General features: G+C 43.8%; 1 protein-coding gene across 3 annotated transcripts in view; it reads right to left on the bottom strand.

Annotated features, from left to right (window-relative positions):
* ATG14 (autophagy related 14) overlaps nucleotides 1-13,272 on the bottom strand; it is a gene marked incomplete at its 5' end in the record, with an annotated part of 31,134 nt that extends 17,862 nt beyond the window's left edge. For 2 of the 3 annotated variants that reach the window (XR_013922174.1, XM_080345126.1), the window contains 7 exons: nucleotides 183-304; nucleotides 725-954; nucleotides 1,966-2,203; nucleotides 7,021-7,102; nucleotides 7,515-7,557; nucleotides 7,682-7,744; nucleotides 13,025-13,242. Coding sequence is in view for 1 of the 3 variants with exons in the window: in XM_080345126.1 (XP_080201252.1) it covers nucleotides 183-304; nucleotides 725-954; nucleotides 1,966-2,203; nucleotides 7,021-7,102; nucleotides 7,515-7,557; nucleotides 7,682-7,744; nucleotides 13,025-13,242 (996 nt within the window). Of the gene's footprint in view, nucleotides 1-182; nucleotides 305-724; nucleotides 955-1,965; nucleotides 2,204-7,020; nucleotides 7,103-7,514; nucleotides 7,558-7,681; nucleotides 7,745-13,024 lie in introns of all 3 variants that reach the window. The other variant, XR_013922173.1, reaches the window with a different exon arrangement.
* Nucleotides 13,273-15,361: the final 2,089 nt, after the last annotated feature.

The raw sequence follows: 15,361 nt of genomic DNA, 5'->3' as shown, positions 1-15,361 counted from the left end.
GGACTATAAACTGTGGTCTAAAATCCTACAAGCTGTCCAAAATGAAACAACACAAAAACCCATGAGCCATCAACCGCCACCACAAAAGCTGTTCCAGGTAATGACTTTGTTCCCAAAACCAAACCAATTTAAGATCAGTCAAAACTGGTCACTGATTCACCTCCTCAGAGACTTGCATTTACTTGCCTGTTGCAGAGCTTCTTGGGAAGATTTACGTCAAGTATGAGAGACAAAGTGTTAACGAGCTGAGTTGCATAGCACAAAGCAGCACTGATGGTATAAGCAGGGTTATTATGTTCCATGTCTGAAAGAAATAAAAACATCATGAAAAGTCTCGTTTGAAATGAAGCCTCAGTGGGTGTGTTAATGCGTTACTCAAGTCTACTCTGGAAAATGTCATTTCTAAGTATTGAGAACAGCCTGAATCCAGCAATCATTTACAGTGAAATCTGTCAGAAGTTGGTAGAAAATAGTAATTCTTGGAATTCCCGTTAAAACGACAGCATGTGAACCATGTCAAAACTGTGAATAATTAACTTTATCTATTACACTGCGCTGTGTCCCAGGGAGCGTTTCCTGCAAAAGGGGATTTTCAGTGGACTAATCCCTGTCCTGGTGTTTATTTCTGATTCAGGTTTGTCTGGATGAGAACAAACGGACCAGGCTGCTGCTCCTCAGCATCTTCTGGAGTAACCCAAACACCTAATGCGACCTTGCTCCTTACCTGGCCCTTGCGTCGTCTTCTTCTCTTCCACCCAGTTGTAATACGCTGAATAATCTCCGTTATTAGGAAGGGTTATCCAAGGCCCTGTGATACCGATGCTGGTGTCCCCGTTGTGATCATCGCACACCCATCTCCCCGAGAGATACGTGGTTCTCCTGGCTTCCGCGAGCTTGCTCACAGTGCTCGAGGTCATGGCGTTGTCGCTCTCAGAAGACACGTCTGCAGGATCTCTGTAGCACCCCAAGAAGAACCAAGTGTTTTTACAGAAGTTTTAAAATATATAATAGATTATAGCTTGGACAGATTTCATGGAGAGCAAAACTCCCTGTTCCCAAAACTAGTTTCCTTTCTTCTGAGGTTTTCAATTGTCTATTTTAAGAAAGTTTAACATTGGACACACACCTCAGATCTCTCGGTGGGGAGATGCCAGCACCTCCAGATTGTTCTACTCTGGACCTCTGTCTTTGGGTGTCCTGGTTTTGGTAAAAACAAGTTTCTCTTTTAGTGAATTTGCCTGTCAGCTAAAGCTTCATATCAGCTGCATTTTCCTGAAGAACCAGACACATGTTTTGGTGAACACAGCAATGGAATGTGAAGTTATTGATAAGCATGGATGGACATCTCGCAAGAGGGGCAATGAGAAACCAGTGACCAAGAAACTGACCAACGGTGTATAACATCCCATTCACGTGAATACTTCATATAAAAGTGGGAGATCATGAGGATCTCGTCCTTCTTTTCCCTTTGCCTTTTTTTCCTATCTGCTTATGGCCGACATTAGGAGAGGACCTTGCGAGTCGTCCCTGTGAACTGAGGCCAGTGAGAGACTGAATCCAGCTCCGGTTGGCTGCAGAGTCCAGTCCAGGACTTTGGTTGCCACCTCTGCAGCTGCTGAGATTTTCAAGATTGGTTTTGTATATTTTGTATTATTTTCTCTATTCTTATTAGTAGCATTAGTAAAACATGGTTAATTTTTCCCCGGATCGCCTGTGCTGAGTGGGAAGGGGGGAGAGGGAGGAGCAAAAATGGGAAGTGTGGGGAGAGGGAGTTAACAATACATCTGCCAGAGTTTTATTGTCACCCCGCAATCTAAACCCTTGACATTGGGTCAGATGCTTCGTTTTTGGGAAACATCTTCTCCCCACAGATACTAAGGGAGCCAGAGCGTCTGGCTTTGACTTACATGACTCACTTCTGGGTGTCTAAAGCAAAATGAGTCCAAAGGGATAAACCTCCTGTACCTCATGCTTGTCTTTACTTCTTCAATGGGAAATATGACTGATGTCAGCTCCAGGATATGCGTCCGACGAAGGTTTGCCAGGTGCTCGTACTGGGTTTTCAAGTCGTAGGTTTTTTTCTCCACCAGGTCTCCCAGCTTGCGGTTATGCCTCTGGATCTTCTCTTTCTTCTCCTGATGCCGCTGAGCCCTGCGATAATGCTTCTGGTTCTCCTCTTTAATTCTCAGAAGCCCCTCGGCGTCTGTGAAAACAGCAGCAGATGTCAGTCCTGGAAAAGGAGCTGTGAGGTGCTTGTACTAAGCTTGAGAAAAGTGTTATTAATCTTTATAGAAAACAGGATCTACAGCAGCTTAAAACACAAAACCCTGCTAAACTCTTAACATTTTCCACCTGACAAGTGGTACAAGTTTCTGGTATTTTCTGAAGGTCTCCAAACAGACTGAAATTGGGATTAATCCTTCCCCAGCTATTTTTGGATTTGGAGCAGAAAAGCCAAGATTTCATAGTTTAATTAAACTTCTGAGGTAATCAGCATGACAGAAATGACTGTACGCATTGGCATGGTGCTGGCCAAAAAGACGTGCATCGCTTGCGGCCAGAATCCAGTGCAGACAGCATCTTCAGTCACCATTCCTCGCACCACAGCTGCTCTCTGTGTATATTATTTGGGCTTCACACTCAACATATGTGCTCTTAAAGCGCGTGGATCCCAATGGTGCAGACTCCTTGTTACCACATGGGAACACTGACAATCTCCCTATCCAGTCACAAAAAGAGAAATGTGCTTATTTGCTGAAATGCTGCATCTGCCTTAATTTACTCCACGTGTCAGACACACCGAGGATCAGAAAAATCTCCTTCAGGAGCATCTGCTGATTCTCCTCTCAAATAATTGACTGCGGTGATGCTCCCACAACCACATGATGCTAGAGAGAGCGAGTTAACCATCTCTGTCTTTCCTATACACACTCTCTAAATACATGTCTAAAACCTAATGGAGCTCAGCGTGAAAGAGGGGCCCCCCCATTTACGAGTCCCTCACTTTCTGTTTTTATGTCTGAAAAGACACAGTGTTAGTCAGGTTCTCTGACAGCATCTCTTTCTTGTAATGAAGACATGGGGTAACTGTCTCTTGGACAGAAGGGAAGTGCTAAGCCCTGACATTGTTTCATTGATATATTTTGATTGCAAGGCACAGATGAGACCAGAGCTACAATAAGAACGCTCAAAGAAGCTGCATTATATACTACTGAAAATCAAGAAAACTTCTATGCAGCTCTAGCTACCTCAAACAACACATTTAGACGGTCAGTATTCCCAACAGAGGTGCACAAAAAGGCTTCGTCCCAAGAATGGGACTCAAGACCGATTCCCATCTGTGGGTCTGTGCAAACCGTCCTGCTAGTCCTAGTCTGACCTGCAGAGCTGGAGCTGCCCAGACCTCAGCTGGTCCGTGCTCCCCCTGAACGGCAGGAATTATTTATTATAAGGCTTCTTAGCAGGGCCTGTTGCGATAGGACAAGGGGTGATGGGTTTAAACTAAAGGAGGGAGATTCAGGCTGGACATGAGGAAGAAATTGTTGCCCTGAGGGTGGTGAGAGCCTGGCCCAGGTTGGCCAGAGAGGTGGTGGATGAGCCATCCCTGGAGACATCCCAGGCCAGGCTGGACGGGGCTCTGAGCAACCTGAGCTGGTGAAGATGTCCCTGCTCATGGCAGGGGGGGCACTGGATGGGCTTGGAAGGTCCCTTCAACCCAAACCATCCTGTGATTCTATTATTCTATTTCTAGTCATCTAATTAATCTGTTGTGATCCACAATGTGTTTGGTAGGAAGGAAGATCTGAAACCTGGGGGATGCAAAGTCCCAAATTAAGGAAGTTGAAAGTAGTTTACCTGTGCAGAACAGAACTAATAACAGAATCATAGAATTGTTTTAGTTGGAAAATACCTTTAAGATCGAGTCCAACTGTTAACTTAGCACTGTCAAGTCCATCTCTAAACTATGTCCCTGAGAACTTTAGTAATGTTTATAAAATAAGTGAACCCCTGCTAGAGTAACTGCAGAAAAATCAGCTTTAATCTGAGTGATACCAAGAACTCTTACATGCCAGCCAGTAATCCAGTTTCCTTTAAGCACTCCCTGCAACATCAACACAAAAATCAATTAATGCTTGAATTCATATCCCCAAACTCTCCCTTTGCATAAAGAATAAGAGACAGAGGAGGAGTCAAATGTCCATCTGTTCAATTTTCACATTCATCTTGTACTTGAAAGGCTCCATTTTCACAGAGTCAACTCCCTTTTCTGCAGGTCCAACAGCAATTATTTGAGAAGCAGAGAACACTGCACACGTTTCCTCTTTAGCAGGCCCGGTGCAGAAACAACTGTCCTTTTTTTTTTTGGCATAGCACCTCTGCTTTATGACCCGGTTTATGAGGTGATTACAATTGTCCCCAGCAGTATTTCAGGACACCACTATGTCCCACACATCTATGCTACCTGACAAATGCAAGAGTAGGCACACCGATCTCTGCCAGACATTTGCAAGATTGTCTCCTTGAATTGTTTTCCACAGACACAGGGCAAACACACACATTTTAAAACCTTATTTTAAGAAGCACCAATTACTGTGTTATCCAGTCAACTGCAAAAGCAGGAGACCAAGGTTCTAGAAATTGTTCTTATTTCAGAAAAATGAACTATGATGTGGCAAGAGAAGAGAAAGAGTGAATTGAGTTCCTGATCTACTGGCTACTCACAGCAAAAGTTGATTCAGGGTCTATCTGCAAGGGCAGTTTTGAGGTAACTCAGCTAACAACAATCTGGTTGGGCCACAGGTCAGTTAACAGGTTAAATCTAATCAAGTTGAGTGTGAATCAGAGAAGCTGCAGATAATACACTTTACAGAAGAGCAGGAAAGTGGAAGAACTTCACTCCCCAGTTGGTCCTAACATTTTGCCACCTTCAGAGCTGCTTTTGCAGAAAAGGTGACAAAATTGCCCAAAGTCTCATCAATTTCTTCTTCTCCTTTCTTCACAGGCTAAAGGCAAAAAGTACTTATTATCTTCTCCCTAATAATCTTCTACCTACTGAAAAGCTTTTACCTTCCTCTTCTCTAAACCAAACCATTTCTTGACCATTCCTTGTGTGTTATTCCCAATATTCTCTTCCAGACTTTGTCCAGTTGATTTGTACCTTTCTTAAGTTGCTCAAACTGGACTCCAGATTTCCACTGAGGCAGCAACAATACTGGGAACAGCAGGATAATTGTTTCCACCTTCAATACAATGCTCATGTAAGTAAAACCCAGAATAAGGTCTGAACCTTTCTGGAGCAGCGTTAGATTGATTATTTTTTATTTAATTTGTAAATCCCCACATCCTTTCCTGTCCAATCTCACCATCATCCCCCACTTTGGGTTTTGATTATATTTATTTCTCTTTCCTAAACATGGTGCACTTGACTTTGTTCTTTTCAGATGACATTGTCAATTTATCTGTACAATTTTGAATGTGATACTGCTCTCCACAGAAGTCGTATCATTGTCCACCTTGGCTTCCTCCATCCCACCTTCTATTCTACCACACAAGCCATTATGGAAAATGCTGAATAAAACCGGGCCAAGAGCTGGTTCCTGCTGAGCTCCACCTGTCTCACCTCCTCAGTTTGACAAGTATCACCCCCTTTCGAGCCTTTGCTGTCAACTTCACAGTTATTACACCCAGAGAAAATGTCTTTTCTTGCTCGTGAGCCAGTCTGGGGTAGTGCCCAGTGACAAGGTGTGTTGCATCTTCATCCTCCACTTGACCCTCAGACAAGTGGTTAATTTGATATGGCCTTTTCTTAACAAAGCAACGCCTGTTTTTCATTTCCTTACCTTCTAACTACCTACAAGACAGTCATCCTATTATAAGCCTCTGACTGCGTCACCAGTTCTTCCTCTACCCTTGGAAAAAAGATGCTGTTTTCACCCTGTTTCCTGGGACATCTTCTCTCCTTCATGTGTTCCCAAGTGCTCCATGGACTCCTTCAGCTTCTTCCTTAAGTTCCCTAAGGTGAATCTTGATTTCAAGGCCGTACGATCAACATAATATTTAGCTGGCTGTCATCTTTCCTTAGTCTGGTGCCCTCTCATGATGTAAAATTTCATCTGGCTAAGCAGCTGATCACATTTTCTTCGTGCGAGGACGAAGCAAAGAAGGAGCTGAATGCTTCAGACTTCTCTGCACTGTTATTTGGTATTTCCTGTTAGCTAATAGGCTTGCATATTTTCTCATCTTTTTCTTATTATACATTTGTTAACATCCATCCTCCTTATTAGTTGAAAATCATTTCACATCTCAGCCTTTTTGGTGTTATCACCGCAAGCTTGCAGCTATTCCTTTATAACTATTCCCTGTGCTTCCACTCTTTCTGTGGCTCCTCTTGAATTTCAAGTCATAAAAGCGTTCCTAACTTAATCAATATGCTTCTGAATACGCTCCCTATTTTTCCTTTGCATGTAGGTTGTCAGGAGTGCTGCATATTCTCTTCTGAGAAATGACCCTATAAATCTCTCGTGCATAAAATATTTAATGAGTTGCAAAACTGAAGCTGCTGAATGGTAACAGCTCCCCAGCCTATGCCATATTTCAGTCTTGCTCAAGCAGGAATTTACAATTTCTAGACAGGTGAGGGTTAAAATTCATCAGTGACATGAAATTTGTAACAGCTGCAGAGCTGTTTGCTCCTCTTTTTTGAGAGGAAGCAATCAGAAACGCTATACTGAATAAGGTCATCTCTAGGGACAAAGCCAGAGTCATCGCCTGCTAAGCATTTAGTTTTAAAGCTGCTGCAAAACCATCTCCATCCAGCTGAATAATGTCTACTGTTCGCTAATTAAAACCCAAGCATAAAAAGGCTAAACTCCACTCACCGATTTGCGTTTGAGCTGATTTAAGAAGTGATGGTTTCGGAAATCCACCATTTTTTAAAACTAACACTCAAATTCGCATCGATTGATTTTTCACTCCAAAGCACAGAGTTTTGCACATCACAAAAGCACAGGCATTACTCACATCTTGTCATTTCATCATTTTCTTTGCAAATGGTCTGTTTCAGCTGCTCAATCCTCATCTTGCAAGACATTATTTTCCATCTCTGAAAACCAAAAAAAGAACATTCAGCAGCTCTAGGGCACAAACGACTTCAAGCACCCTGACTAATGATTAACAACAAAGCCAGCAGCTTTAGCACAAAAGTAGCGGGATGCTTTTAATTGCATCAGACGAACAAATAAATATTTCATTTGCCGTTTTGTGCGCAGAATGCCACCAAAAAATTGAATGCTTAGTATAAATTCAATTAGTTTATTATACTGAGCAAATATCTAGGAAGAAATGAAAAATATTGATGGTGTGGAACACTCTGCTCGCAGAGCCTATTTCAGTTTTGGTTACAATGGGTTTTTGGGGAAAGCAACACAACGCCCTCAAGGTAGATGTTAATTTTAAACTGTATGATCTAGGAATTCAGAGAGTTTAAAAACCCATGGGGCACATGAACAACTCACCAGCTGATCAGTTATCTCCTTCCCTTCCATGGCCTTCAAAACACTAGAAGAAAAAACATGATGGAAAATTTAATGTCTACATCTGCCTCCAACAATAGCGCATTAGAGAGACTTGTATGTTTCTGAGAGTTCTTATAGTTTATTTTCATTTAATAACTACAACTTACTGTTTTTGGAATTCCCTCTGTTTGTTTTTAAGATGCATCAGCCTTTCTTTCTTGTCCGAAAACCTGGAAGAGATTAAATGGGCTTTATTGATATTTCGCACAACATGGCATTGTAAGTTGTTTGAAAACAATAAAGGGATCGGAGCTTGTGGGAGTCTCTAAACCTCAACTATCTGTCTTCATCTTGGGAAGCAATGGCTAAACATATAAAACTCTTGCAGAATTCTAGAGCATCTGTCTCACAGGAATTGCAACAGAACCTCTAAGCTGAGGAAACATCAGCTTGTCAGAACTTGTAAGCAAATAACTTGCTATTTTGAGAAGACTTATAGCTTAGCAATATCAATATTTTGTGTACAAAGAAAAATAGTACTCTAAAAACCTTTAGTGGCTGGAGAAATTAAAGAACTACCTCAGATACCACAGTGAGTCTGAACTGTGTGATTTCACAAGCTGTGATGGTTTGAGCTGGGTCCGCTCTGGCGGTGGGAAACACAGACTTTCACACACCACACACTGTATTTTCTCCCATCGTGTGTCTCACACTTTATTCATTAATGGGTCCAAACAGGATAACGCTCTCTCAAGCCTTTTACATGACAGCCAAAGCTTTCTTGTATTTGCAACAGCAATAAGTTGCATTGTCTTCTCTTTATTTCTGAGGCACTTGCGGCTTCCATGAGTCCATGACTCAAGTGTCTGCTTGAGTTCAGCTTCAACCAATGTCTCAGGTAAGAGGACTGCAAAGAGCTGACCACTGTTTCAACCCTTTGAACACGCAGCAACCACATTCTCCTCCCCTCCACGCTCCACAATGCACTGAGAAATACATCTAAAGTAAGTATGAACAACACATATTGAGAAATTACAATGAAGCATGAAGTGACAAAGCTGACAGAAAGAGCAAACAGCAGAGACAGCCAAGAGATTTAGACTTAAAAAAAATAGCAAATGTGCTTTGTGTTCTGCCAGCATATGGCTTCCCAGCTTTCTCTGCGCTTGCCATGTTGCAGCACTGTCCTGCTCTCCGTCTCAACAGTGCGTCTTGGGTTAAGTCCATGTATGGAGAAACAATGCACTAATTTCCCTCCAAATCACGTAGAATTGACAATTTCATCCTAACAAAAAATCTAATGATTCGCATAAAACCCACTAAGTCCCTTATTCCAGGGATATCTAAGCGTTATTTAGAAAAAATTATAAAGTAAGGCTTGACAGGATGACACCTTGGGCCTCTTTCTATCTGCTCAACTCCGTGGGTTTGATTTCAGGTAAACCTTTAAAACTCATTTTTTTCCCCTTGAATTGCTGCAATCTGAAAGGTTGGGCACTAACCTTGGGTTCAGAAAATGTGTAATCACCCTTCCAGATGACAGTAGCATTAAAACAACAACAAAACAACCGGCTGCTGCCTTTGTAGCTGACCAAAAACTACCTGTTTTCCTTCCAAAACAAACCAAACGCAGGTGCTTGGTGTACAAGCCGGAGGCCACACGTGAGCTGGAGGAATGTGGCGCAACCAGAGCCCGTTCGTTCCTCCTGTGTGTCCTCACCCCACCAGTCATCGTGGAAATTGCAAAGAGCACCTTGTACCAGGCTCCTGTTTACCACGATCACACACACCTACTGTAGCCCTGACCTTTGGCTGCAACCAAAAATAACCTGGTGCAGAAACGCACCGCCAGGCACTGACACAGGGAGCGGGAGCTGCGGCGCTTTGGCAATCCTTGTTTTCAAAGCCGGGTTGATGGGCACGGAGTCCGACTCAACGCAGCTGCCCAAATCACGTCCGTTGCATCGGCGAAAAGTTGAATGATCTGTCAAGAATCTGAGACTTAATTTAAGTTCTTGCTGGGGAGGGAAGGCAGAAATATTTGGGAAAGCCCTGTAAAAATGACCGCTAACCACGCGCTTCGGCAACTGCCTCAAAGTAGCTCCTACAAACTTCTTTAGCAGGTTTCTCCTAAGCAAGCATTTCCATTTCTTTATATAGCCCTAATTTTAATTGCATTGCATAGTATAACTGATTTTTCTCTATGTATCTACAGCCTCCTAATTTGGAAAAGAAACAACATGTTGGATGAACTATTATAGGAACTCCCATAAAATGTAAACTGAGAGAAGCAGAGAACTCAACATCTCAAATTATCCATTAAATGCTTCTCTTTCCTCAAGTCTTATCGTGTTAAGCTGAGATTTTCTATGGCTACCTGGCTTATTTCCACATGTTCATAATTATAGAGAAGCAACAAGAAAGGAGGAATTCTTAATCTATAGGAATACATCAATACTGAAGGAGTTGAGGACAGCAACAGATGCAGTCATTACTGTACTTATTCACTATAATAAAACATAATTGCTGCAAAAAGTCACCATTCCTAATCATAACCCCCAGCTTAGAGAAGCCAGACAGGCTTAGACATCACAATTATATTGTCTTTGGCTTTTGCCATCTGCAGATGTATAAAGCAAAGCAATTTGGGTCGCTTATAAATTCACAGCATGTATTTTACGTGTATGACAGGCTGGAGTGAAGTCCTGAGAGGAAGAAGAGACCCTGAGTTAGAGCCAACGCCAAGATGCTGGCTTAGCTTTCGGATATACAACACATTACTAATGAAAAGAACGTCAGTGATTATTTTACGGGAGGACTTCCGGATTACTCATCCTTAATTGTAGCTGCGCTTCAATAATTAATCTTAACAGCTCCTCAGTCTCTCCCCCTCACAGATGCAGGGTGTGATTTTTGCCAGACGTATGAACGACTTCGATCTTACTGTAGCTATTATAAAAGATTGCACACAAAGTAGTCCAATGAAAAGGAATCTGAAATAAATCTCGCTGTTCGAACGTGAAATTATTTCTCTTCTTATTAGGAAAAATCACAAAGAATTTCTAAAAATAAACCACCATTGGATACAAGGAGTAACACTCGTTCTCTTTACTTTCATAAGAGAGAGAACAATCCTTTTCCCCAACCTGCCACACTTCAAAAAGACAAACAGGAGGCTTCCACATTCTCGATTACTCGCACCGTGCTTATAACAGAGTCGCACAGAAAAGCCCTTGTCACGATCCTGTCGGCCTCCTTGCCGCTCTAAAATTAACCCAGCTATTACTAGAAGGCGTAAACCAAACAAATAAATAACGATGACAGCAAAGGCAGCCTGAAATCCCGCCAGTTCACTGCACCTGTCCCCGCATGACTTCGCTACGTTGTGCGGTCACCGTTGCAAAAGTCGCTCCCTCTCTCTGCTCACATCGCAAGAAATTCATAGACACCCGCTCGCTGCTTACGGAGAAACAAAGAAAACCGACCTCTGAAATCACAGGCTCGCTCTCGCTTTTGTATCCATCATTTTACGTATTACAGAATGCAGACAAAATATTTTAAGTACAGTTTAAAATAAAATAAATAAGTGCTTCCATTATCCTCAAAAGAACAAGAAACCCGAGCTTTACAGGGTTCTGCCCCTGCTGCAACCAAGCACGCTTATGTTATTGTGTTATTCGTATATGTTACGCTGTTCCTTTAATTTATTAACGCAAAGCTGCTGTTTTCAAGGAAAGGTTCTGAATGGGGGCTGTAGATGTGGATGGGAACATGATGTCCAGGCAGAGGGGCACAACAGAAAAAAAAAAGGACAAAAAAGGCAAAAATATGTCCCGCATTCAAAAAACACAGCATAAATATACTGAATGTCTTCTAGCCATAGATAAATGGGACAGTTAAATCTTAGGAGGGTGCAGTGAAAACTAGCAGACTGAAAAGCTGATCTTGTCTTACATGAGAATATACGAGGAAGATATAAAGGGTGGGGGTTTTTTTGTGTGTTTGGGGTTCTTTGTGTTTGTGGGTTTGTGTGTTTGCTTTGTTTTGTGTTTTGTTTTTCCAACAAGCTGTTGCTCCTGGTACTTTGGCTAAAGCTGCTTCTTTATGGTTTCATTTTTCTGGTGGGTAAAGAAATTCCTTAAGCCTTGGTTAGCAGAGAATGACAGTGGTTCCACTGTAACAAAGACAACAGTTGAACTTCTATAATTAAGCTAGATGTTTACCCAAAATCTTAAGGCTACAAAAGGGGCAGGACAAAAAATAGTTGGTTTTTGTTCCGAACTCCAAACCAAATTTTTTCACGGAAGTTGCGGATAACCCTGAGCAGTCTCACACAAACACAAGTTTTCCGTCTATTTTAGAAAGACTAAATACAGTTTGTGGTTCCATGGCACAATCTTTCATGTAAAAAACAAAGAAAACCCATCCAGCGGCAGACTAAGGTCTTAATTTTGCAGGTTGATGCACACTGGCTTGACGTTCTCTGCCCACTCCCACTAATGTTAATGGAATAAAGACACCTCCATCCCCTCGGCTGTTCTCGTGTTCAGCAGAAGGACACAAAGAGCCTTTAGTGCGAGGACCACACGCTGCTCACCGCCTTCCCAAAATAGTTCAAGAAATCACTCCCAACAGCTGCTAACGAAGCTACAAACGAAGAACCACAAAAATGGCATTGGCCAGAAATCAGAGTTATTCCGGAGACGGTGCTGGGTGTAGTGTTTTTAGGATCTGAGATGGACACGTTGTGAACCACAGCTATGGGGGGACGATCTGCATCTGAGTCATATAATGAGAATATTTGCTTATTGGCGTATTGCTCATTCAGCCGCCCTCCCGCAGAGCCAGCGCTTCGCAAAAAGGAGCGTGATTAACTCAAGTGGCGTATTTTTTGTAATTCCAAAATGGGGCTTACAATTAGGACTATTTATATAGATAAGATTTTAAAAGGTGCTGTTTTCTTGCACACCTTCCTGATTTTATTTAACGATTTAAAACACAACGTGTGCTGCCGAAAAACAGACAAAGCGTTTCAAGTATCCCACCGCACAGCTCTTTTTGCACTGAACTGTCTGGAGCTTCTACCAAATACATCGAACACGGGTTGACGGCTGCACCTCAGTGAGGGCGTTATATTATTATTAGTATGGTTATTGTTAGCATTGTTACTATGAGAAAGGTGCTGTGGGTCCTGCTCAGCCTGTATAGGGTGAACCCCCTCAGGCGGTCCCAGGACCGTTCCCCAGAACTCCGGTTACCACCCCCCGGCCCGGGGCAGCGGTTGAATGGCGGGGAAGGGGGTACAAGGGGCAGGGAAGAGGGGACAAGGGGGGACAAGGGGGACAAGGGGGACAAACCGTCCCCCCCCATCCTGAGGGGAGCGGGGGGAGGGGCAGCCGACAGCCGCGGTGCGAGGTGAGGCGGGGCGGCCCCCCGGCGGCGGGGCAGGCCCGGGGGAGGGTGTCCCGCTCCCTCGCCTCCCGCCCCATCCCCTCAGGGCCGCTCGGTACCTCTCGGAGTCGCGGCCGTCGAAGAAGACGAAGTCGCCGCTCTGGACGCACTTGGCGCAGGTGAGGCGGCGGCGGGTGGTGTTACAAAGCGGGCACCGCTCCACCGCCACGTACAGCCCTTCGGCGTCCTCCTCGTTGCCCCGCAGAGCCGCCGGCCCGGGCCCGGCCCCGCCGCCCTGCCCGCCGGGCTGGGGCCGGCAGCCGCTGGGAGACGCCATGATGGGCTCCGCGCGCCGCCGGTCACGTGGGACTTTGTGTTGGCGCCGGGCATTGTGGGAAGCGGTGGGAGGGCGGGAAGGAGGCGGCGGGCGGGGAAGCGGCGTCCTCACAGAACCGGAGACCTCTGGAGATCGGCCAGACCGGCCCACCTGCTCACGCAGGGTCACAGAGCGCATCACACAGGTGGGTCCAGGGGGTTTGAATGTCTCAGAGCAGGAGACTCCACACCCGCTCTGGGCAGCCTGGGCCAGGCTCTGGCGCCTCCCAGCAAACAAGTTTCTGCTCATGTTCAGATGGACCCTCCTGTGTTTCAGTCTGTGCCCATTGCCCCTCACCCTGGCGCTGGGCACCACTGAACAGAGTCTGGTCCATCCTCTGACACCCACCCTGAGATATTGATCCCATTGATCAGATCCCTCTCAGTTTCTCTTCTCCAGCTGAACAGCCCCAGCTCTCTCAGTGTCTCCTCATCACAAAGATGCTCCAGACCCCTCAGCATCTTCGTGTCCCTCCCTCCCATGGAGTCCCTCCAGTAATTCCTTGTTCTTAAACCAGGGAGCCCAGAACTAGACTCAGTCATGGCCTTAAAAATAACCATTTTGGTTTTTCTTCTCCCAGTCTGTCTGCAGCACCTGCTGAAGGAATCTTGGAATCATTTTGATTCAAAAAGACCTTTAAGATCCTGTCCAAACATCAACAATCTCAATACGCAGTTGCTAGTGGTATGATGCCTGATCAACAGAAAATGGTGGCTTTTGTCTAGAAAGCTTTTGATAACATTCCACACAAAATTAAAGTCAAATGCTAGCATGTCCACTTGTATGAAATTTTAGAACCCCTATTACACAGAATATTTAAATGCCTTTTAGCTTTGTACTGCCAAGAACATTTGGAAGTATATTAATGAATATGAACTTCAGCATAGGTAAGACTACATTTATCCACATTCAAGTTGAAATTAATTAGTACAAAAAAAAAGAGACCAATAAGGACTTTGTGCTAACAATACGATACAAATTCAGGGATTAAGCTGGGGGTTTTATTTTTTTGTTCTGTTATTATGAATACAGTGTAGCAAAAAAGAACCTATGGATTCTGTAGAGGAGGGAGGGATGACTGGTAAGGAAATTGTGCTGTTTTCTTGCATTTGCAAAAGATCAAAATATGAATTAAGTAAAAGTAGACAGCATCCACTGTTCTGTATTTGGGTTTGTTTGTTTTTTTCTCCCTATACTGCTTCATCCTAGGAAAGGGATGCTCCACCCCACCAAGTCAGAAACAAAAGGTCAGCAATAAGCCTCAAGCATCAGCTCCTTTAAAACATTTGCAAGCTGACAGGCTTAATTTGGACAAGGTTGTATAAACTAGAGAGGCTCAGCAAAAGCAAAGGTCTTGCACAGAAATTCATATGCCACTTTCCATAAAGGATTATTGATCTCAGACTTATTCAAGACTGTTCCTCCTGGACAACTGCACACGTCTCTTCAGACTATGTGTTGCCTCCTGGCCTTGATTTATCTCTTCACTTATGAAGGTACCTGGTGCACTCCTTAGGGAGAGAAGAGGCACTTTTAGAGCCCAAAGGAAGGATTTCAAAAGGATCCTCCTTTGTGTCTAAGCAAATTGAAAGCATTTGATTTTTCTTTTAAGCTTTTCTGAATTAAGCATTTTTCAATATAACTATCCAAGAGGTAAAAATGCTTCATTTCTACAAAAGGACACCTAAAATCAGGGTACCAGTGCCCTTCTCTGAGCACTCATTATATCAGCCTACTCAGTAGGACACACACAGAATAGAACATACCTGGCTGAGCTGTTAACAGAAAGGTCCACATAGAAGCAGTATCTCTGCAAGAACAGGCAGAAAAGGTACTAAAACCCACAATAAGCAGTGTGGTTGGGTTCTGCTGCCATTCACATGAACATCATGCAGGTCTGTAACCCAGGAGAGGCAGCACTGCAGGGGGTTAGACTAGATGACCTTAAAAAACAGACTAATTTTGGCTGGAAGGGACAATTCCATGACACCCTGACCAGTGATGGGGCCCAAGCTGCAATTGTCCTCACTGCTGTCCCAGAATGGACATCTGCACCATAGCCCAGCGATAGCACTGCCAC

The sequence above is a fragment of the Nesoenas mayeri genome (assembly GCF_963082525.1).
Source record: "Nesoenas mayeri genome assembly, chromosome: 5".
NCBI lineage: Eukaryota > Metazoa > Chordata > Aves > Columbiformes > Columbidae > Nesoenas > Nesoenas mayeri.
Note: the sequence above shows the minus strand (reverse complement) of the source record. Positions and strands in the feature narration are given on the sequence as shown.